The 25267-nt window shown below is 41.2% G+C and overlaps 1 protein-coding gene across 10 annotated transcripts in view; it reads right to left on the bottom strand.

Moving 5' to 3' along the window:
- The window catches only part of DYM (dymeclin), a 245106-nt gene extending 221426 nt beyond the window's left edge, over positions 1-23680 (bottom strand). For 3 of the 10 annotated variants that reach the window (XM_087927525.1, XM_087927520.1, XM_087927516.1), the window contains exons 1-3: positions 23409-23557; positions 11223-11269; positions 7170-7374 (exon numbers count right to left, since the gene is read on the bottom strand). In XM_087927525.1, coding sequence (XP_087783651.1) covers positions 7170-7309 — 140 coding nt within the window. In that variant the 5' untranslated portion in view covers positions 7310-7374; positions 11223-11269; positions 23409-23557. The other 7 variants (XM_087927521.1, XM_087927517.1, XM_087927522.1 and 4 more) reach the window with 6 other exon arrangements.
- Positions 23681-25267: the final 1587 nt, after the last annotated feature.

Genomic DNA, 25267 nt, shown 5'->3' with positions numbered 1-25267 from the left:
CAATATTTGAAGAGTTGCCACAAGTAAGAGGGAGTCAACCTATTCTCCAAAGCACCTGAAGGAAGAACAAGAAGCAATGGGTGGAAATTGATCAAGGAGAGAAGCAACCTAGAATTAAGGAGAAATTCCCTGAGAGTAAGAACAATTACTCAGTGGAATGGCTTGCCTCCAAAAGTTATAGGGACTTCAACACTGAAGGTTTTTAAGAAGAGATTGGACAGCCATTGGCTGAAATGGTATGTCATGCCCCTGTTGGAATCTGATTCCGAGGGGGAGGTAGAGCAGCTGACAGGGAGTGGGAGTGTGGCTCCGGTGGCTGTGGAAGAAACTGGGGAAGGGCACAGTCTGGCTGGGCAGAGCAGGGGAGAGGTAGAGCAAGGCAGAGGGAATTCAGAGGAAGACCCAGACCCACCCCCTCTTCATCTTAGGGCACGCAGGGAGGAACGGAGAAGGGAGCAACGTGAGTTGCGTGGCTTACGGGGGAGGAAAGGGCCCTGATTCCCTTCATTAGCTGCAGCTGGGAACACAGTATTTAAAAAGCTGCGCAAAGCAAAGTTGCTGGAAGCAAACAGTGAGTTATCTCTGATTGTGGAGGTTTATCTGGGTTCCTGGCATCTTCCCAACTGTGTGTGTTTTGTTGGCCTTTGAAGTCTGCAATTCCTTATCCTGCCCTGTCCAGTTAATTGCTGCAGCGTGGTTTGTGTGGATTTTTTATTTACAGTTTATATGTACTTGGTTTTGGGGCTAAATTTCCTTCACTTAAAAGACTGTTCTTGGGAGAGTTTTTTCTCCAGCCGAAGGTAACTGGACATTGGGGGGCAAAGTTGGAGGTATTAAAGGGACTTTTCATCACATGGTATAGGGTTTCATGCCTGAGCAGGGGTTTGGACTAGAAGAGCTTCAAGGTCCCTTCCAATTCTGTCATATAAAGAAGGGTCAATGAAGGGAGGGATAGGGAGAGATACTGCTGCATCTTCCTTTGGTGGCACCTAGTCCTGTTCTATTGTCCCCTCCTCATCTCAAAAGCCTCGTGTCCTTTTGCTAGTTTGGTCCAAGTATTACAAGGCTGGGACCGCTCTTTCCTATCAAGCTTTTTCAGTCAAACGGGGCAGCAAAAAAATGCCTCTGGCCATCTCCCCCTATCAAGGCAGGAAAAATCCATTTCCTCCTCCACAGCTAGTCAATCACTTCTGTCTTCTAAGATAAGTAGGCACAACAAACTTTTCTATTATCTGTGGACTGTCGTAAAGGAAATAGTTCTAAAAAATCCTTTTGTCCAAAAGTCACACTTGAACTCCCCGTGACTTTTGCACAACTCCAGAGCCCAGCCAAGAGCCACCCAAGTGGTCTGAAGACATCAAAATGCATGGCAACTTTCCACACAGTATCGGTTCTTTTAAGACAGGCACAGACATCATCATAGAAAAAAAAAAAAGAAGATAGGGAACATAAATATTTATTATTTTGCTGTGTGTTTGTATTTCTCAACCTTGGCAGCTTTAAGATGGGGTGGACTTCAACACCACACTGGCTGGGGAATTATGGGAGTTTCTTAAAGTTGCCAAGGATGAGAAACACTGCTTTATATAATTTCCCTTAGTAAGGGACATTTATTATGTACTTTGTATGTAAAAAAATAAGTTAAATACCCCAACTTATTTTTAATCCCAGGCTTAACTTTTAGCCTTAAATATGTCTTCCAAAGTAACTTCCATGGATATCATAGTGCTTTAATTATACCTTCCTTATGATCCTTCACACACATGCAAAATAATTAACCTATTCCCTCCAGTCGTATTATGAAATTAAAGAGACTATATTATCAACTATCCATAAGAAAATAACAATGAAATACGTAAGACCTACCAGTAATTTATCACGTTCCCTTTCTTTTAAAAATACCCTGTATTAAAGCAACAGAAAAGTTAGCTATTTTTAGGATTTTCCATTAAGGGGGTCAGACGTCCTGTTCTTCAACCAACCTTTTGTCAAAACCCAGAGGGAAAGAACAAAGTGAAACAGAATGCATTCAGGGAAGCATATTGCGTTGGGTTATTGTTGGGTTGTTGTTTTTTTAGCAAATTCTGCTTTAGATTTGATGCTTTCCAGCAAGAAAACAATACACCATGTGTAACAGCACTGAATCTTGGTAGTTACTTGGAGGAAAAGTTCTCCTCCAGGATAATTAAATGGCAGGTGGGGATTAAATGAATCCCCAATAGTTTCCGGTTGTGGAAATACCTTCACATGGTCAATCAATTCATATCTAAAAAAAAATAAATGGATCTGACATTTTTTCTGCCACAAGACAATTTGCTCTTAACAGCAAATTAGTTCTTTTTTAAAAAATCTATTAATCCTATACAAGCACAGTTTTACTGTTGTTAAAGGAACCTGTTTTGGTTTGGTTTGGTTTGGTTCGAAGTGTATCCCTATTCACGGACTTCACCCCTCCAAAACAGAATTGGGAAGGTCAAAAATTGCAGGAAGACAGAGGAAATTCATTCCTTCAGTGGCATCCATGATACCATGAATGGATAGAGAAGAATGGCATGCGAGTTGAATGGGTGGATGGATGGAAAAACGAAGGCATTATCTTGCTTCTATTGCAGGGGTGTCAAACTGACTTTCTTCGAGGACCGGATCAGCATTGTAGTCCTCCTCCATGGGCTGGCGGGGAGGGGAGAACGGGACGGACTCTTCCTCAGCCCCCTCCCGGCACGTGTGTGTGTGTGACGATGCACAGCCTTCTCAGAGCCCGTTTTGGCTTCCAGAGGCACTACGGGCCAGTCCTTTGCTACTTCCAGGCCAACCCCGCAGGCCAGATTTAAGTACCCTGTGGGCCACATCTGGCCTGCAGGCCTTGAGTTTGACACCCCTGTTCTATTGTATTGATTCACATAAAGCAGACTGTGTAAAATGGTTTCTCCTTTTTCCTCCTTCCCTTCCTCTTCCTCCTCCATCTCCTTCCATTTTATTATTATTGCATTATATTTTTATCTCGCCCTCTTTAAAATATATTTGGGCAACTCTTTGGTCAACTTATTATCTTCTTATTATTACTCACCTAAGGCAAAAAGTAATGTGACTGGAATTAAAAAATAGGACACACAGGGTAGGCAGAAGACTAATCTAAACAATGAACACATGAATGAATGATTCCCGTTGTAAGGCTTGATATCCCCAAGAGGCATTAAAGAAAGTTTGTTTATGGTCAAGAAGCCTGGGTTAATCTTAGGATTATGTCGGGAAACCATTACTGTTTAAACAAGCTCACTTAACAAAAACGGTTCCCGTACATACAATACATCATGCAGCATGATAAATATAATCCTTGATAGCAAAACCTTCAGGGAGACAGAATAACAAAACAAGAGTGATTCAGATGGAATGCCAAGCCCTGATCCTGCAAAAGGATGAGCAACTTTTTGGCATCCAGAGGTCCCACTTCATTCAGGAAGCAGCCCCGGCTGTTGTGAATGCAGTTGTAACATGTAACACTATCCAAGTCTGTATGGGATGGAAGAAGAGAAAGGCTTACCTATCTTATCCCCCATTCAAGCCCCTACCCAATGAAAAACAAGGGGACATTAGGCACCTATTTCTGGTTGGGTGGTTGTTGTAATTTTAAAAGCATGCCAGGAAAAAAAAAGTCTGTAGAATCTCAGATTAAATGCTTACTCCTGGTTTGTTGTTGTTAGCCACAAAGTCGTATCCAACCCATCGTGACCCCATAGACAACGTTCCTCCAGACCTTCCTGTCCTCTACCATCTTCTGGAGTCCATTTAAGCTCACGCTGACTGCTTCAGTGACTCAATCCAGCCACCTCATTCTCCGCCGTCCCCTTCTTCTTCTTTTTCCCTCAACCGTTCCCAGCATTAGGCTCTTCTCCAGTGAGTCCTTCCTTCTCATTAGGTGGCCAAAGTATTTGAGTTTCATCTTCAGGACCTGGCCTTCTAAAGAGCAGTCAGCACTCCTGGTTTAGTGACAGGTAAATAAGCCTCACCTTCCTATGTTCCCATCCTTCTGCTCCCTGTAACACTTTCAGGCAAGGATAAACTTTGATCTGCTTGCAGAATGGGTTTAACAAGACATTCAGATACCCCAGCAGGGCTGGTTCTAAATCCAGAAGGATTTAGAAGAGATAAAGAAAGAGCATCTGTATCTATTTCATTAGACATGTGTGTGCTGAGGAGATATCCCAGCTTGAGTACAACAGCAAAACATACGCATAGTATATATGACTGCAATTCTCGACAATGTTGTGGTATTTCATTAAGGAAACAATTTACATTTGAAGTATCTTAACTGCGCAATTGAAACATCCACTCCAAAAATAAATTACTCAGCTACCATACATCAGCACCATCTAGTGTTCAAGACATTTTTCTGACCCTTTTTGACTCTCAAGTTATTATTTAAAACACTATATATATATAATTACAATATAAAAAGTACTGTTAAATACTTATTGAGCACCAAGATGTGATGACACGGAATACAAATATTTGTTTGTTCACATTATAATAAGAAAGATTTAAGAAATAGGATGAAAGCTTCCCATATCAGGAAAAAATAATCAGGAAAGCAGGAACAGTCAGAATTAAGAGCAAACAGTACAGTAACATTAAACACACACATTTTAAAAAGTAACAATCCCAAAAGGAGAAAAAAATAATTCTAATATTCAGGCAGGGAAGATCTGTTCTAAAAGGATTGGGTTTACAAGTAGTCCTCCACTTATGACTACAACTGAACTCCCAGTTTTGGTCGTAAGTCATGACCATCTTAAAGTGGGTCACTACATAACTGTGCCTAAATTTACGACTGTCATTAAGCAAATGCAACAGTCATAAAGTGAACACTGCAGTCATTAAAAAAACCCAATATGCCAGTTTCTAGCAAAAACACTGCAAATCGTGGTTATATGACACAAGACACTGCAAGCAACCATACATGTGAGCCAGTTGCCAAATGCCCAACATGCAGTCATGTGACTGCAAAGGAGGGAGCCCGGACTTCAGACTTCAGAACTTCGAATCCAGGTTTTTCATGATCCATCATAACTTTGGTCACTAAGCAATTGGTCATAAGTCAAGGACTACCCGTAGTTAGCACCTAAAGCAGGGGTTGCCAACCTTTTGGACCCCAGGGACCACCAAACTCATAATTTTAAATACCGCGGACCAGAGACCCTGGGAAAATCCCCCCAAAAGTCTGCAGGAAAATTCCTCACCCCATTTTCCTACCAATCGATCATTCTTTATTTGGGATCGCAGGATACCATCTCTAGCTCCGTTCTCAGGGGGAGAAAGAGAGACTTTTGGCTCCTTGCAAGGAAAGCAGCAGAAGTCTTTCTTTTACTCCCCCAAACTCCGCCAGAAATGAGTCTTTGTGAGACTTGTCGCGTGGGCGCAGCCTCTTGGAGCAGGATGCCTTGCAAGGTCCCAAAGACTCATTTCTGGCGGAGTTTGGGGGAGAGAAAGAAAGACTTCTGCTGCTTTCCTTGCGTGCAGCCAAAAGCAAACGAAGAAGAAAGTCATTAGTGTAGAAGAGACCCACATGAATCCCCAAGAAAACCAGGCAATGTTTGTTAGTCGACTTATTCAACTAACAATGGTACCTTGGTATGGCCATGAAACTCATCGAATTTGGTACTCAGTGCATTTTGATGCGAACATTTTGTCCTGCTACTCATTGTTTGTTTGGTACTCAACGCACAAGCTTGATGTCAACTAAAAAGATACTTCTTTGGTCTTTTTAGCTGCCAGAAAAAGGGAGTGGGGGAAAACAAGGCATTCTTGAATTGCCTAGATAATCACCTCAGCAGCCCAAAGTTGTCGGAGCATAAGAAGGTTATTGGAGAGCATGATGGATGACTCTTGGAGATGGATGTGTCCCATTGGAGAAGTCACATCCAGGGGGTGGGGGGGGAAGACCAGGATCAGGGGGGAAATGTATGATGTGATTTAGTATCGGCTGCACCCAGTCATGCGCCAACATGGCAACCTCTAATAAATCAATTTACTTTTCTCTGAGATGCGGCTAGAGACTTTTGATTTGAATGAGGGTGGATTTGTTGGAGCCCTGACACTAGAACTTGTAGGTGTCAGCTGACTTGTGACACACTACATTATTCCTTATGGGAAAAATATATTTGGCATTTATTGTTTTTGGTACTTATGGTGCCTACCTGGATGCAATTAACGATGATTTCTGAAATACCACTGGATTCAATATTAAATAATTGATAGTGCCATTACAGAATAGTCCACAATTTGCAACCATTCATTTAGTGACCATTTGAAGCTACATTGGCATGGAAAAAAAGTGACTTATGACCACTTTTCACACTTATGACCATTGTGGCATATCCATGGTCATGTGATCCAAAATTTGGGCGCTTGGCAACCGGCATGTACTTATATACGACAGTTGCACAGTCCTGAGGTCACGTAACCAGCAATATTCATGTAAGCTGGCTGTTGACAAAGTCAATGGGGATAGGTGGGAGTTGTTTAGCCAGATTAGCTTAATGACTGCAAGATCCACTTCACAACTGCAGTGTGTCAAATCGTAAAGCATTCCTGGCCTGCTCTTGAGTTGCCACAGGGCCAGGTGGGTGGGTGGGTGGGGGAACTGATGTAGAAGCTCGGTTGCTATGACCAGAAACACATACCTTTCTCCAGATTGTACCCCAGGTTACTAGAGCAAGCCAGAGTGGCGTGCCAGCACGAAAGTGCTCTGTTGGAGAATATGATTTATGACACACCCTGGGAGGAGCGGGGAAACAGGGTCATAGGTGGGCAGCAAATTACGTGGGGCAGAGCCAACTGCACTTGGGAAAGTACTTACAGGTTGCTCCTAATAAATAATTGGATTTCTTTTGAAACTTGGCTCAAGGCTCATGAATTAATTAGGGCATCCATCAGAAGCCTGACACAGTGTTTCACTTAACAACTGTGGCAAAAAAGTTGTCAAATGAGGCAAAACTCACTTAACATCTGCCTTGCTTAGCAGCAGAAAATTGGGGCTCAGTTGTGGTTGTAAGTTGAAAAAAAGAGTCTTCCGAGTGAACCAAGTTGATATTCTATGGCACAACACTATTATAGAATCTGGTCGTTCTGCTTTCATTACTAAACATCATTGCTAAATGTGTAACACCTACCTGTTTGTTGGAATAGTAAAGCTAAAAGAAAGCAACTGATTCCAAAACGGGTCATTTTCAGAGATGGCCTCTCGTCCAGACAGTTTCTTTAAATATTCATTTTCTGGAAGGTCACGGATACTGCTGCTTGCTGCCCCCATCTTCTTATTAATCCAGTCTTCACTTTTCAAGGTTTCATGTCATTGATGAAAAGCCTGCATACAGACTGAGGAAAGTGAAAATACAATAACATTGTCACCTGCAGTTTGTCTGGAAATACATACGAAGTGCTATAAAAACAAGAGTTATAAAACCATAACGCAGAGCACCAAAATCAGAAATCCCAAGAATCTTTCTCAAAAACAAAAGAAAGAAAGAAAGAAAGAAAGAAAAAAAGAAAGAAGGAAGGAAGGAAGGAAGGAAGGAAGGAAGGAAGGAAGGAAGGAAGGAAGGAAGGAAGGAAGAAGGAAGAATAAAAGTCAAAAATAAAATGTACAGGCATGGGATGAAAGTTAATAGCTAGTTGTTAATGTTTAACATCTTGGAATTCAGCAATACTTGATTATAAATTGAATACAGGTATATTTCTGGTAGGTAGAAACAGGACTGCACTGTTAATGAACAAAACAATGCATATGTAAAAATAATAATTATTCAGAGATGGTTCATGCCAAATGAAATTAGCACTTATTGGCAGAGTCAAATGTACTGCCTTCTCACTAATAAAACCTCCCTATTCTATTCACAACAGAGATTCTTAGTTGTCATTTATGAATGCTCTAGTACCATGATGGCACGGGCGCCACAGGTGGCACGCAGAGCCATTTGTTGCCAGCATGCGAACCTCAGGCAAACTTACCTCACTGCACATGTGCGCGCCTCACAGCTGATTTTCGGCCTGTTTGAGGCCTTTTGGGGCCTCCCAGAGGGTTGAGGAAAGCCTTTGCAGGCGAAAAATAGGCCTGTTTCATCACTTCCGGTATTTCCGAAAATACCGGAAGTGATGAAACAGGCCCGTTTTTCGGCCTGCAAAGGCTGTCCTCAAGCCTCTGGGAGGCCAAAAAAAGGCCTCAAATGGGCCTAAAATCAGCTGGGAGGCACAGTGCAGGTAAGGGGGCAGGGGGATTGCGCGTGCATGTGCAGGGGGTGGGGGTGCACATATTGCCTTCTGGGTGCTGGTGTGTGAGCGTACAAGCATGCCTACAATTTTTGGCACAAGAGCCCAAAAAAGTTAGCCACCACTGTTCTAGTATAAAAGAGGACAAAAGCTTGTCATATTTAATTGAATTTTAGAATGTGTAGGTATAAGAAAAAAGAAATAGAGATCGTACAATTAATCTCTACCCATTGGCCAAGAATCTACCTCTGGGATATGGAAGCACTTAACTAGGTTAGCTAGCATTCTCTGGCAGACTTAGAGACGTTTCTTGAATTATTCTTTAAAAGATCTGAAGTTTCTAAAAGCATGACACTGATGGAAATGCAATCCCCTCTCAAGAATTCCTAGAACGTTATCATATGGATTTTATATCCAAACCAAACGCATGTATTACAATTCTAAAACACTTGTGTATTTAACATAATGTCAGTTCTAAGAGCATGGTTGCCAAATCATAGAAGCAAGCAAACATACAGGTTTTAATCTCAATGTCCAGTTGAGATCATCCAAGGAGGAAGATTCAATATTGTGATGTTCAATAAATACAGTATTTAACAGAGGCTTATTGCTCCTCAAGAGTTCGCTAGCACAAATTCTCTTGGAAAGGGAAACAAACAAACAAAAAAGGCACAAGGTGCCCAGCTTTCCACTAAACATAGATTTAGAGGGAATTCCCCAACCTTTCCCAGTTGCAACCCAGAACGGGAGGAGGAGGAAAAGAAGGAATGGTTTTGTGGGAAGGGCGAGCGCACGTGTGCATGCGTACGTACCTGCGATTTTTGTGGTGACGCTTGTGTGAGCGGGGCTGAAAGTGTCCACGATGAGGCTCAGGTGAACGGGGCTCCATGCGTATGCAGAGGTGCGCACACCGGCCAGCCACTCATGCGGCCCAGTGGCAACTAGCCTGTGGCCTGGTAGTGGGCCACAGCCCACAGAATGGAGACCCCTGTTCTAGTCCAATGGCATTATGCCATATGGGGCCACCTTGGTCTACCACTGAGATTGATTGAACAGTTGGCAGTTTGAGACCCAAGCACAACGGGGTGACTCGTGTTCCTTCCCTAGTTCCTACCCATCTAGCTGTCATGCCCTTGTTGGAGTCTGATTCTGAGGGGGAGATTGAGCGGCTGACAGGGAGTGGGAATGTGGCTCCAGTGGCTGTGGAAGACATGGGGGAAGGGCACAGTCCGACTGGGCATTCAGAGGAAGATCGAGGGCCACCCCCTCTTCATCCTAGGACATGCAGGGAGGAACGGAGAAGGGAGCAACATGGTTTACGGGAGAGAAAAGGGCCCTGATCCCTTTCATTAGTTGCAGCTGGGAGAACAGCATATAAGTAGGGCATTTGCACACAGCATCTTGTCGAGGCTTATCTGGGTTTTGGCGTCCTCCCAACAGTGTGTGCGTTGTTATCTTTTGGAAGTCTGCAATTTATTATCCTGGCCTGTCGAGTTAATTACTTCAGTGTGGTTTGTGTTGGTTTTTTTATTTCTAATTTATCTGTACTTTGGGTTCGGACTGCATTTCTTCCCTTCATAGGCTGTTTTTGGAAGAGTTTGATCTCCAGGCGAGGATAATTGGACATTGGGGGCCAAGTTGGAGTTATTAAAGAGAATTTGTCGATTTTTTGTGACTTTGTTATTTTTGTGCCACACCTTGGGTCATCACACTAGCAGTTTGAAAGCAAGTAGATAAATAGGTACCACTTTGGTGGAAAGATAACAGCATTCCGTGAACCTTGGCATATAGTTATGCTGGCCACATGACCATGGAAATGTCTTTGGATAATGCTGGTCCCTCAGCTAGGAAATGGAAATAAGCACTGTCCTTCCCCCAGAGCAGATATGACCGGATAGGGGTAACCTTTACCTTTACAAATTGTGTCATAAAGTTATAGTCTATGTCAGTGTGTCAAACTCAAGGCCCGGGGAGCAGATCTGGCCCATGGGGTGCTTAGATCTGGCCCGCAAGGCCACCCTGGAAACAGCAAAGGACCAGCCTGTGGTGCTGCTGCCAGTGAAAACAAGAGCTTGGGAGGGCTGTTGCAGCTGAAAACAGAGCTTGCAAGAGCTGCTGGCTGCCCTCCCGAGCTCCATTTTTGGTGACAGAGGGTTGTGCAGGAGGCTGTCGCAGCTGAAAACGGAGCTCGGGAGCCTGTTTTTGCTGGCAGAGTGCTTGAGCCATCACAGGCGCCCCCAACATGAATGACATAGAGTTGGCCATGCCCACCCTGCCCCACCGAGGTCAAACACAACCCTGATGCGGCCCTCAATGAAATCAAGTTTGACACCCTCCTCTATGTAATCCTCACATTCTTTTTCATGTAAAGGAAAGCAAAGAACCAATATGAGTTTCTGTGCAGTAATAAAGCCGAGGGAATAAAGTTTTGCTTCCTCTTTTAAACACGACCCAGAGATAAGCTACAGCTGCTGTATTTTTCTCGTCATGTTTTGGATGAAGTACGAAGGAAGCAAATATCTGAAGTTAGAAAAAAAATTGTACCTGGGATAACGAGGGAGAAATTTAAACCACTTTGACACCCAAATGAATTGTAAGGGTGTACAAACAGCAACACTCTGGCACATCTCTTGAAGCATAAGGGTTAAACTTAATACTATTCCAGCAGATTAAATTAACAGAATTGTTTGGGAGAATATGAATGAGAAATTCACTTATTTGCTTTCTGCAAAGTACGATAAGACCAAAAAGGTGACCCTCAGAACACAAAAAGGAAAAATAAATTCGGAAAGCCCACAAAAAGCCAAAAGCAAATGTTTCATTTCACCTTCAACACATTATTTTATTACTGTGCTTCAATGTACAGCTGTTTCTTATACAAACATCCTATTTGAAGCTCATAAAACCTTTCATATACACCCACCACCACCACACACACACAAAATAATCCTTCTTACCTTCTGAATTTCAGATTGATTGTCTTGCTTGGTGATTTTCAGTCTTCCTGTAGAAGAGAACGTAACTATAAGATGGGTATTATGAAGTTAATCAAGCAGCAAGGTCAAGCTTTCAACCAACAAATGCTCCGTCCTACACATTGGTAAAAAAAAAAAATCAGTACCCCAAATACAAGCTATGCGGATATGACCTCGTTGAAGACCCTTACTCTGTCAAGGACCTCAGAGTTCTCATATCAAATGACCTAAGCGCCAGAGCTCACCGTAACAGCATTGCCAAAAAAGGCATTAAGAGTTGTAAATAAATCTTACAAAGCTTCTCCTCCAGAAATAGAGAATTGCTAACTAGGGCATACAAAACCTTTGCTAGACCAATAGTTGAATATAGCTCATCTGTCTGGAATCCGCACTGTATATCAGACATTAATACAATTGAGCGAGTCCAGAAGTATTTCACGAGTACTACACTCCTCTGCTCACAACAGAATACCCTACACCACCAGGCTTGAGATTTGGGGCTTGGACAACCTTGAACTATGCCGCCTACGGTTGGACTTAAGTGCAGTACACAAAATTATCTGCTACAATATCCTACCAGTCAATGACTATTTCAGCTTCAGCCGTAACAATACAAGACCACACAACAGATACAAACTCAATGTAAACCTCTCTAAACTTGATTGCAGAAAGCACAACTTCAGCAACAGAGTGGTCAATGCCTGGAATATACTACCTGACTCTGTTGTTACATCCTCTAACCCCCACTCCTTTAACCTCAAACTAACCACTATTGACCTCACCCCATTCCTAAGAGGCCTGTAAGGGGCGTGCATAAGCGCACAAGCGTGCCTACCATCCCTGCCCTATTGTCCCCATTTATTTGTACCTATTTCCTGCATTCTTACTCAAGTTTATACTTCTACCTATCATGTTGTAAGCGATTGACAAATGAAATAAATAAAATAAAACATGTATGCAGAAAGTCATCCTCACAACCCATTTAGAATTGCTAGATGGTTAATGAGTAACTTTTCTTTAACACTCTAATGCATCCTGCCACAAGCAGTTTAATGCTAATGCAAACATCACCATCAGCCACTGATATGGAAGAGTCAAAGAGCTTTTGTCAAGGTATATCAAAGAATTCTAAAAGCTAATTTAAATAACATATCCACTGCACTTTCTACATCTCCTATATTGTACAAGGAAGTTGTATCAGCTAAGGCTGCAAGGCTACATGTGGCTGCCCAAAGCTTGGGTATATATCCACAGGAGAGCTACAAATAAAATTAGCATACAGGTAGTCCTTGACTTACAGCCATTTGTTTTGGGACCGTTTAAAGTTAGGCTGAAAAAAGTGACGTGACCATTTTTTTCACACTTACAAGGGAGTTGAAGTCCACATATCTCAAAGCAGCCAAGGTGAAGAAACACTGCTTTTAGACTTCAACCCCCGAATCCTAATTTTACAGCCTCAAACTTGTTCACGAAACCACCTTGCAAAATTAATTCGTGAGCAAATAGGCTGCCAATCCCTGAAATGGAGGATGAACAATTTTTACAATAAAACGGTTCTACATTTCTGGCGAGAAACAAAAAGATTTGTGATTGGAACGCGCTGGTTATTAACATCCAGCATCTTTTAAGTCTCCTCTTTGCTTCATGATACCAAGAAATACAACCTCAGGCAAAAAAAAAAAAAAAGCTTCAAAGAATTTAGTTTAAAATATACAGCAAGAATTGCAAATTAAATATATATTACAAATTGAATCCAAATTACACGCCAAGAATTGCAGGCTGAATTTGTAAAGAACGCTACATCTAAAACCTGTTGTTCTGGGGGTTTATACGTTTAGCATCCTAGATTCCATATACCAGTTGTTTCTTGGCCAGTCGAAGAGGTATGGACTTTGGTGCTTTGGTAAACAAGCCTTCTTCTTTGGGGCAACCTCTCAAATACTGGAATACCGCTATCATTGTCATCCGTAGACCTTCTTTTCTCTAGACCAGCCAAACCCAAATCCTGCAACCGTATGTTTTAGTCCCCAGGACTTTGATCATCTTAGTTGCTCCTCTTGACACTTTTTCCAAAGTCTCAACATCTTTTTTGTAATGTGGTGACCAAAACTGGGTGCAGTATTCCAGGTGTGGCCTTACTAAGGCTTTATAAAACAGTACTAATACTTAATGTGAGTTTGATTCTATGTCACTGCTGGCTCATATTTAAGTGATTGTCCGATAGACTCCAAGGTCCCTCTCACAGTTAGTTTTTGAGGCAGGTTTTGCCTAATCGGTACTTGTGCCTTTAATATAACTTATTAATTATACCAATTCCATATACTGTATATATATATAATATTGATTCCATAACCACAGTTATAGAATTGTATTCCGGAGCAAGCTACTGTATCCTTAAATAAAAAATGCCACCCTGAATCAATCATGCACTTCCTGTCATGAATCCATTTCCTTCCTTTGAAATGTTGTTGTTTTTTTAAATTCAGAATAGAAAACATGTTGCTGCAACAAGATGTCATTTGGAATATTTTGGCTGGGAAGCCACAGAAATGCAAGCGGGGTGTCCTTGGCAACCAGCCGCAGCGTCTGTGGATGTCATTTCTGCCAGGATGAGCAGATGGCGGTAGGGAGGATTTATCCAATTTTTAGTCTCTAAAAATTTATCCGCAGCAAATGGGGAATGAACGTTTAGGTCTGTAGACCATCGAGTTTCAATCAATTGAGGGAACAAGGACACCGGGAGGTCTCAGGCAATTTCCATGGTTTTGTTGGCAACTTTTAAGGCAGCAGAAAGTATGTACACATACTATGGGTTAAACTGTAATGGGATTTGTCTTGTGAACTGAAACCATAGTTTATCAAGGCGCAGTGTTTCTCAACCATGGCAACTTAAAGATGTGTAGATTTCAACTCCCAGAATCCCCCAGGGATGTGAAGTTCACACCTCTTCAAGTAGAAGGTAGTATTAGCTCCAAGGAAGAGTGTGCTTGAACCAATGAAAAGGTTTAAGATATTAGGAACAGCTTGGAAACAAGCAGCCTAGCTTGTGTTAATGTCACATTCTCGAATGAATGAATGAATGAATGAATGAATGAATGAATGAATCCATCCATCCATCCATCCATCCATCCATCCATCCATCCATCCATCCCCTTTTGGGATATGGCTTTACCAGCATCTACTGTTACTGACACTGATTCTTTACCCAGCTATCTTTTTCATCATTAATTTCCTCTTTAGGCAAAATACTATAGGTATTGAACTAAATGGAAAGAGGTGATCTGATACATAGAGAGTGAAATAGATTTACATGTGAAAGTGAAAAACAGATGTCTAAAACAGCCGTGGGAGAAAAACATGGCTGCTTTAATAATTTGAAAATACACATTTTGGTGTGTAAGGAACTGGCGTATAATTGAATTATTATATATTTTAAGACTTTATAATTGGAATTGAAGGGTAGAGAGAATATGTGTGTTGTCAGGATTCCGGCAATCGCTCTAATTAAATCATGATTCTCGAGCCAAACTTCAAAAAACTTCAAAGGATTCATTAGAGGCGACATACTGGCACTGCCCTGTATGAAGCCAACTCTGGCATACGTAATTTACAGTCACCCGTGAGCCTGTTTCCCCCCTCCATCCTGGGTGTCTCATAAACCAGATTCTCCAGTTAAGCACATTCACAGGCTGGGTGTCACGATTCACATTCTCCAATTAAATATATTCCCAGACAAAAGCTCTGGTATTTTAATTACAATCTTTTAAAGATAAGAGTTGGAAGGTACTTTCGCTTCCAAAATGCTGCATTGCTCTTTCAGATATCCTTCCTCCCTTTTTATGGCAACTACTAAAACAGGCATAGGAATGTTTTATGAGTTGACACATGTAACAAGATGATATATTTTAAAATGAACTAAATAGTTTCCTTTTCCTACAATAAATGTATACTATGCGCTGACCTGGTAATAAGAGAAACATTAGAAATAAAAATGCTTTTAAAAGATAAAAGAATTTTGGCGACAGAAGGTCAGGACCTCCAAGTTGGGTGGCATGCCTTTCTATGGGATAAAAAGAATAAGATCCACTCCTATTTCCATAGACATTTGATAAGGGACTCACTTTTACAAACATGGGAGAAAATAAAAAAAAAAGCATTATTTGAAAAGACCAAACTGGATCTCACCTATGGAAGCTATACTATATCCAAATACAAAGGACACTAAAAAAATGATTAGATATAAAGAATTGGTAGATGAACAGGGGGAATTAAAAACACTGGATAAACTAAAAGAACAAGGGATAATATTAGACTGGTGGGTATATTTGCAAATTCAAACTAAATTTAAGGAAGATGTAAAGGAGCTAGGGATAAAAGATTTACAAAAATTGGACCAAATCTTGACAGGCAAGGATATAAAATTTATAACATGAACATATAATTATTTACTGGAGGTAGAACTAGAGGAGGAAATTGTTAAGGGACCAATGATTGCGTGGGCGAGAAATGTGGGTCATAAGATAAATTTGGATAAGTGGGAAAAGACTTGGACCGAGAACTGGAAGCTGACTTTGTCGACGGCATTCAAAGAAAATCAATATAAAATGTTTTGTAGATAGCACTTAGCGCCGGCATGACTGGCGAAAATGTATCCAACCTTGAAATCAGAATGCTGGAAGTGCAAACAAAAGAAAGGAATGTTTTTCCATATGTGGTAGCAATGTATACAGGTCAAAAAATACTGGAAGAAAATACAGAGATGGCTTTTTGAGATTACAAAATATAAATTGAAATTGGAAACCCAAAACATTTTTATTGGGTATGATCAAAGGGAATTTGAGTAAAGATAAAAGATACCTTATTGTACACATCTTAACTGCAGCATCACGTTAGCACAAAATTGGAAGAGTGATAAAATACCAACAGATGAAGTTTTGATTAAAAAAATAATGGACTGTGCAGAACTAGATAAATTCACTATGGAACTGAAAGGCAAAGAGGATCGAGAATACTATGCGACATGGGAGAGGTGGTACAAATGGGTGGAGGATAAGGATAAGAATAATGTATAGTCACAAAGTAAGAAACATGTATATACAACGACACAATTAATAGAAATTAGATTTTTGTATTTTTTGTTTTTAAAGAATAAAAATATTTTTTTAAAAAAAGAAATAAAAATGCTTCTATTTCTTGTTCCAGACTATTAAGATAGTGCTATGCTAGCAAAGACAGAGGTTTCAGCACTACATATATGAATAAGCCTCCTTTAATTGCTATTAAAGGGAATATTGAAAAGCATTCTCAAACAGCATGTACTTCGTAAAGATCTTATTCAAAAGAAATAGAGCAGGGCTGTCACACTCCTGGCCCATGGGCTGGATGCGTTATGCGTTAGCCATGCCCATGCCCAGTTTAGTTAAGAGAGAGAAAAGTCCCAATACATCACGTGACGCCGCCATGACGACCAGAGTTTGACACCTCTCATATAGAGGAACAAAAGACTAAGACATGAAGCCAATTGTCATGTCTCAAAGCCATTCTCATGTCTCACAGGTAATGTGCAACTTCTTGGCTCAAGGAACGAGCAGAACTAATTAACATAACGTGCAGATTATCACATTATGCAACAGGCATTCTAATAATAAGCTGGCAAATGTTTACAAACTGTAAACAACATTATACGATGCAAAAGCTTGTATGCACTACCCTTATCAATGTGCCCCAATTTTGCCACTGGTTTTGTCATTCTTAGACTTCACCCACTGTATTAGATTTCTTCCAGTTATCCTATTGCGTCATATACAATTGGAAACTCCCAGTGTAGAAATAGGATCCTCACAATAGTCCCCTGAACAAATGCTGTTTAAGGGCAATGCTGTTTAAAACAGGGGTCTCCAACCTTGACAACTTGGGGACTTCAACTCCCAGAATTCCTCAGCTAGCAAAGCGAAGCTGGCTGAGGAATTCTGGGAGTCAAAGTCCCCAAGTCTTAAAGTTGCCAAGGTTGGAGACCCCAGGTTTAAAGGGTAAAATGTAGAAAACATCCTGGCATATCTCCCAAAGATGCTTTTTCAAAAGGCAACTAAACTTTCCTGGTTTTTTTTTTCCCCTGGAAAACATTTCGCTCCTCAATCCAAATTCACAAGAACCGAAGAAGCTTCCTGGATGAGAAGCGAAACATTTTCAACTATGACCTGGATGACTATAGCATTTCCATAGACCTCCACTATTTTGTGAGGTAAAAGGCATTAGTCCTTCGACTTACAACCACAATTGAGCCCCAAATTTATGTTGCTAAGCGAGACATTTGTTGAGTTTTGCCCCGTTGTACGACATTTCCTGCCACAGTTGTTAAAGCGAATCCCTGCAGTTGATAAGCTGCTAACCCGGTTGGTAAGTGAATCTAGCTTCCCCATTGACTTCGCTTGTCAGAAGGGTGCAAAAAGTGATCCCGTGACCCTGAGACACTGCAACGGTCATAAGTATGAACCAGTTGCCAAGCATCTGAATTTTGATCACGTGACCACGGGGATTCTGCAACACTCTTAAGTGCGAAAAGTGGTCATAAGTCACCTTTTTCAGTGCTGCTGTAACTTTGAACGGTCATTAAATAAACTGTTGTAAGTTGAGGACTACCTGTACATGAATGTACTAAGAAGGCATGTTCTATATCAAGGGTCCCACCGTCCACGACTCAGTGCCAGGCCGTGGCCCATTCAGAAATGGGCTATGGAAGCGGCAGGCAAGCATGCACATGTGCTACGCTGCCTTTGTGAAAGCGGTGTGTGCATGCGCAAAACCATTTCCTCTCCCCCATCACCTCACTGCTGCTACCTCTGTTGGTCCGCCAAGCTAGGAAAATTGGAAACCACTGTTACCTATATACATAAAAGCGAAATACCACTCCCGCATCATCACAAAATCCCCAGAATCGTAAAGCCTACAAAGTTGAAATTCGGCACATATATTCCTCTTGGCTTCTAGGTGCTCACTAAGGAATGATTTTTTTGAAATGACCATCAGAGCATTAGTATTTGGTATATTATTATTAACACGCTGTGATGCTAAGGAGTTCTACTCCCCCTCCCCACCTGAAAAGAAATCTCTTCCAAATGCAAAACACAAGCAGAGGAGTTTGTTTTAGTTTCACAGCACCAAGCAGCTTTAGTACAGAACAGTTAAGTTCTGTACTAAATAGTTGAGCTAAGCCACAGCCAGACTCCTAGCTGTCTCCTTCTTGCTCGCACAGCAAATACTGCTTCAGTTTCCAAGCAGCCCTCAACTCTCTCACACACACTGACAGGATGCTAGCCAGATGAATACTGATTGGATGCTGGTAGGCAGAGGCAGAATTTTTCCCCTCTTATTTTCCTCCCAAAAAACTAATCCTGACCACATAGTTTTGTAGCAAAGCATGGGTATCGAGCTACTTATATATATTTCTACAGTCAAAATTAATTCTCTACTTCTTTTCAGCCTTCATGAAAATAGAGGTAGTCCTTGACTAATGTCCACAACTGAGCCCAAAATGTTAAGCAAGACAGTTGATAACTGAGTGGTGCCCCATTTTATTATCTTTATGCCCCAGTGAAGCAAACCACTGCCGTTGCTAAATGAATCATGCAGGCGTTAAGCCAATCTGGCTTCAGCCGTTGACTTTTTGCTTGTTAGAAATCAGATGGGAAGATCACAAACGACAATCTAATGAACTGGGGACACTATAACTCTCATAAATACACGTCAGCTGTCAAATGCCCAAATTTTGATATGGGAAGGCTGCAATAGGCCTAAGTGGGAAAAACAGTCATAAATCACTTTTTTTCAGTGCCGTTGTAACTTTGAACTAAACAACTGGTTGTAAGTTGAAGACTACTTGTAGCACTATGGTAGCGTAGCTGAAAAAGAGGTATACAGGTCATGGTGAAAATAGCTGCATACTGTTTTGTTTAATCAATCTAATAAAGCTATTGATATAATACAAAATTTTAAGGCATTTCATTACACATAATCCTGTATATCAGGATTCTAGGTAAATGATGAAATCATTAATCTAAGAGGCAGTGCTATTTTTAGACAATTCACAACTGCAAAAGAATTCTGGTCTCATAGAAGCCACATGCAAAGTAACTGTGTAAAATCAGATACTTTTTTCTGTTTAGAGTAATTGTCAAGTGACTAAACTCTTTCCTTGCATAATCTCTCTTCGGAACAGATGATATAAGATTGTAAGAACACAGATGTCACACTTTCTCCTAAGTGAAGGCATATTCATATTAAACCTCATGTTTAAATTTTAAAATAAAGATTTCTAGAAAGAATCTGAAAGAAGGAATTGGCAGCAACAGAAACATAGCAAGTCACAAAGAAAGAAATGTACAAAAGATTGAAAATATTTAAATAAATGTTGAAGCAACCTTGTAGATTACTATGAAGACTGTTTTGTATTTTCAAGACTGTATTAGGAATACTTCGCTAACCATCCAGAAAAAAGCATTGGGTGATCAAGGAGAATTTAAATAACTAAGCAGCATACGATACTATGAAGACTGTTTTATATTTTCAAGACTGTATTCGGAATAGTTCACTAACCATCCAGGAAAAAGCATTGGGTGATCAAGGAGAATTTTAAAAACTTGCTTTTTCCCACTATTAAGAAAAACAGAATAAATACTACAGAAGACAAACATCACATACAAGAGTTGGCATATAGTAATCCATAGGAATATGGATATGGAATATGGAGCATAGGAAGACATATAAATGAACTCACAAAAGAGATGTCAATCTTTGAATTACCACATCAGCAATGAACAATCCTGAATAGGATTCACACCTCACAGGGTGTCTGCTGAGATTCTCAGTATAAAAGGGATGTAGCATCCTCCCCTCAGTGTGATTGCGGGATCCCACATCGAACTATAAATCAAATCATGACCAGGGGTAAGCTGATGGCATATACTGGTCCAGTATCTGATAGATAGATGGATGGATGGATGGCTAGGGAGAGACAGAGATACAGATATGAGAATGATGCTATGCTTCAGCGGTTAGTGGCCTAGACATTGGTATTTGAACATAGCTCTTTTTAACATTTATATTTTATTGTTTTTCTAATCTAGGTGAAATGTTATGTTGCTAGTCCATATAGGATATCCCAAATGCTAAATAAATTGAAAAATCCACATGGCACAAAATGATTGAACACAGAGCATGCAACTTTTGAGGAACCAGGAGCATATTTTTTTTTTCAATCAGTACTGGAATGGCTTAGGATTATATGGGTCGTAAAAGTGACATCATCAGAGGGATGAAATTGATTTCTTACCTGATTGGGGAGGGAGAGTAACCAGTTTGGTCTAGTGTAGGGATGTCAAACTCACGTCATCACGGTGGCGTCACATGACATAGCGGGACTTTCCCCCTCTTCGCTAAACTGGGCATGGGCGTGGCCAGCGCATTACGCATCCAGCCCATGAGCCGGGAGTTTGACAGCCCTGATCTGGTGGTTAAGGCATTAGGCTTGAAAGCAGGAAGATGTTGAGTTCAAGTCCTGCCTTAGCCATGAAAGCCAGCTGAGTGACTTTGGACCAGTCCCTCTCTCTCAGCCCAACTCACCTCACAGGGTTGTTGTTGTGGGGAGAATAGGGGGAGGAAGGTGTGTTGGATATGTTCGCACCATGAGTTATTTATAAAAATAATAAAGGTGGGATACAAATACATAAAAAACAAAAATAAATTAACAGGAAGATAACAGAGATTTAACACACATGTACCTATTTTATACAATTAACTCTTACAGATTCAAGGCTACATATAGGTTCCCAAAAATTATTTTATTCTTTTATGGTAGGAAAGACCTGTGGTATAAGAGTACTTCTTTCAATTACATTTCAGCAAAAGGATGATTTCTCTGTTTAATCATGGCTATATATTGCCTTCGCATTAACTTGGGGTTAACTAAATTGATTTGCATACCAGGATGGGAAATTAAATCTCCCACAGCTTCAATGACACAACAAAACAATTGAATTCACACCACAAACTAATTCAATTTTCCAGAATTAGTTCCATGGTCTGGTTATTTTTTGAGTTCACTGAACTTAATAACATTTTACCTTATATGACCCCAGTCCTGGATGATTTCTACATATCTTATCTAGACTTTTGAGGTATATGAATCTAATTGCAATGAAAATCTCTTTTCTCTGTAGTTTTATTTACACACAGAATACTCAAAAGCCACACCATAAAATGAGGCCACAGTTCTGTAGCAGTTATTCTATATTTAGGGTTGATATATGACTTCCCAGATCTAGGTGGACGTAGCTTGGAGAAAAGAACTAGCATTTGAATTCACAATTGGCACTGACTGGGTCCACAAAGCATACTAAACTAGTGGCCAGGTTTGAAACTCTAACTTAAAAAATTTACAACCCATACTATTTATATAATAGGCTAACTTCAAACCAATTATGTTTTAGCATGTAATGCAAAGGAGGCCACTAACCTGCCTCACAGCCAGCCAGCCTTGCCTGAGTTGTGACTTCTGATTCTAAATTCAATTTGCAATTTAGCTTTCCTTGATATGGATACTGTGGCCTTCCCCAAAGACCATCATTCTGGGATTGATGATTATGTTTACATTCATGTGACCTTTAACCTTTCAGAGGCAGGACAGCCCTGGGCTCTCCAGTGAGATCAAATCCCAACAGAACTGATTATAGCAGTGACAATTATGTCTATGGAGATTCTCAACCAAGACAAGGTTGTCCCAATGGTGCTTTTCCAAAAGGGAATTGGACTTTTCTTGTTTTTTTTATTTGAAAATGTTTCATTTCTCACTCTTGAATAAGAAACAAAAACATTCCTTTTTTTCTTTGCCTTTTGGAAAAACATCATTGGGTCAATGACCAGCAACTTATATACTGCTTTGAACAGAGCTCAAAGAGAACCTAGAATACAAAGTAAGTACAAATAGTCCTCGACTACAACAGTTCACTTAGTGACCATTCAAAGTTACAACTAAGTAAGTTATGACCATTTTTCACACTTATGACTGTTTCAGCATCCCTATAGTTATGTGATTTACTTTTGGGTGCTTGATAACTGACTTATATTTATAACGGTTGTAGTGTCCCAGGGTCATATGTTCCCCTTTTGCGACAAGCAAATTCAATGGGGAAAACCAGATTCATTTAACAACCATGTCACTAATTTAACACCTGCAGCCATTCACTAAACAAATGGGGCAATAAAAGTCATCAAATGGGGCAAAACTCACAACTTTCTCACTTAGCAACCTCAATTTTGGGCTCAATTGTGGTCGTACCTTGAGGACTACCTGTATCAACCTAGGCTGCCATTTTACTCCAGACTAACTCAAGCTACCCTATCTGAAATACTGATCCCATCAATAAACCCCAGTTAAGTGGCTGCTTCACCACAGTTTGTTTATTCAATTTCTATAGCCGCCCATTTCAGACAAATAATTCTGGGCAGTCAACCTACGTACATATAAAAACAGTTAAAACCTGGACAGGCACCATACCTATGATACATATACCCATGCATATACATACATACATACATACATATATACATACATACATACATACGAATTCATATTTTTATCTACTTCTCAGAGGGCAAAAGAAATTAAGACCATAAATATCAATATAACCAAGAAACGGGGCCCAGGCTTTTACAATAAAGTGTTGCCTGGCTTGACACAACACCCCAAGGGAAGTCAAATGCACACTTGGAATTGTGCAAGGTTTAACAACAAACCTCTCCCCCACGGGCTACCCTGCACTGGAGGGGGAGTCTGCCTAAGTCCCTAAGGCACGGTTGGGTTAAACAGGGAATGCATCCACACGTGCTAAATACACGCGGTTTAAGCTCACGAAGCATTAAACCCGTGTTGGCCAAGTAACATCTGGACCCACATAGCTCGCTTAGCGCTTCTGGGGATGTAAGACCTCCGCCAGGGGGGGGGAGGCCACCGGGATTTCTTCCCCTGCAGCAAAGCATTTGCTAGCCCCGGTCTCCCCGACTCGCTCCCTTCCCCAATGGTCCACGTTCCCCCGCCCCACCTTTTCGCGGCTAGCGGGGCATAAAGAGGACACCCGGCCCCGTTAGCAACCCTTTCCGGCGGTGCCGACTCACCGGCTCCGGTTTCCCGGGGGAAGGAAAAGGCGATGCACCCTGCTCCCCCAACTCTCTGCGCACCCCCCACCCTCCGGATCTCTTCTGGGACCTGTCGCGCGTCCCCACCGCTAAATTGCGACCTTGCGCGTTCCCGTCGCCCGGACTTCGCACCCACTCCCCCTCTGCGCGCGACCGTTTCTAGCCACGCCCTCCGTCGGCGATCTCCATCTTTTCACGTCGTCACCGCTTTCCCTTCTCGGGGAAAGGGCCGAGTCAGCGGAGATCACGTGCCCTCGAGGCCCCGCCCAGGCACGTAAATCAGAGCTTGCATGACGGGAAATGAAGTCCTCCTGAGCTCCGTAGTGTTTTTCCTCCCTTCCTGGTCTCCGCCTACGCAGAAGCCTTGTTGTTTCCTAGGCTACCTGCGGAGTTAAAGTCGCTTGTTTAAATATTTCTATGTCAAAGCAAACTCATGTTTTGAAGGGGAAGCCCATTTCACAGAGGGACAAATTGATGCGACTAAAAGAAAAGTTAATTTGCCTGCAAGTGAACACAACACAGAGCATAACAACCCTGTGGGATCGCAAAGGTGTTTCAAAAGGCAACTGGACTTTCTTGGTTTTTTTTCCTTGAATATGTTTCACCTCTCATCCAAAAAGCTTCTTCAGGTCTTGGATGAGAAACAAAATGTTTTCAAGGAAAAAACTCCCAAGAAAGTCCAGTTGTCTTTTGAAAAAAAGAACAGTTTTTCCCCCAAAGCCATCACTCTGCTAAACAAATAATTCCCTCAACACTGTCCGACTATTACAAAGTCTGCATTACTATTAATTTTCTCATCACTCCTTATCACACATCCCCTCCCACTTGTGACTGTATGACTGTAACTTTGTTGCTTGTATCCTTACAATTTTTATTGACAGTTTCCTAGTATGATTTGATTGTTGATTGTACCCTGTGACTATTATTAAGTGTTGTACTTTATGATTCTTGACTTTTGACGAATGTCTCTTTTCTGTTATGTACACTGAGAGCATTTGCACCAAGACAAATTCCTTGTGTGTCCAATCACACTTGGCCAATAAAGAATTATATTCTTTTGAAAAGCATCTTTGGGACCATAGAGATTCTCAGTCAGCCAGGTCATAGTTATCCCAGAAGTGCTTTTTCAGGAGACAACTGGACTTCGTTTTTTTCCCCTCCTTTTGAAGACATTTCACTTCTTATCCAAGAAGCTTTTTCTGCATTGACAAGATAGTGAGGAATGGAAGGATTTATATCCCTTGGAGACAGTTGGTAATTTGCATCCTTTAGACTCTTAAGCAAGGGTCTTCAAACTTGGGAAGTTTAAGTCTTGTGGACTTCAACTCCCAGAATGCCTGAGCTAACATGACTGGAGGAGGAATTCTGGGAGCTGAAGTCCACAAGTCTTAAAGTTTGAAGACCCCTCCTTTAAGTTTAGAGGGTAATTGGAGCAAAAAGAAAAAAACAAGAAATTTGGGACAACCATCACCTGGATGACAGAGAACCTCTACAGATATACAATTTGGGATGAACATCCTTGGAATGTGGTGAGACTAGGAATGCATTTCCAGAGAACAAAAAAATTGCAGACTACAAGAACCAGGAGCTCTAACTCAGGTGACCCTGATGACACAGATAAACCTAAGGATGCAAATGACCAGCTGTCTGCAAGAAATATAAATCCTTCCATTCCCCAATATCCTGTCAGAGCTGAAGAAGCTTCTTGGATGAGAAGCAAAAAATTGTCTTCAATAGAAAAAAACAAATCCAGTGGCCTCCTGAAAAAGCACCTTTGGGTGCTTTCCCACCTGAGTGACTGAGAAGCTCCATAGACAGCCCTGTGGGATCAAGCTAAA

Source organism: Pseudonaja textilis, chromosome 2 (assembly GCF_049901715.1).
Source record: "Pseudonaja textilis isolate UNSWEBS1 chromosome 2, rPseTex1.2, whole genome shotgun sequence".
Lineage (NCBI taxonomy): Eukaryota > Metazoa > Chordata > Lepidosauria > Squamata > Elapidae > Pseudonaja > Pseudonaja textilis.
This window is presented reverse-complemented; position numbering and strand designations above follow the sequence as displayed.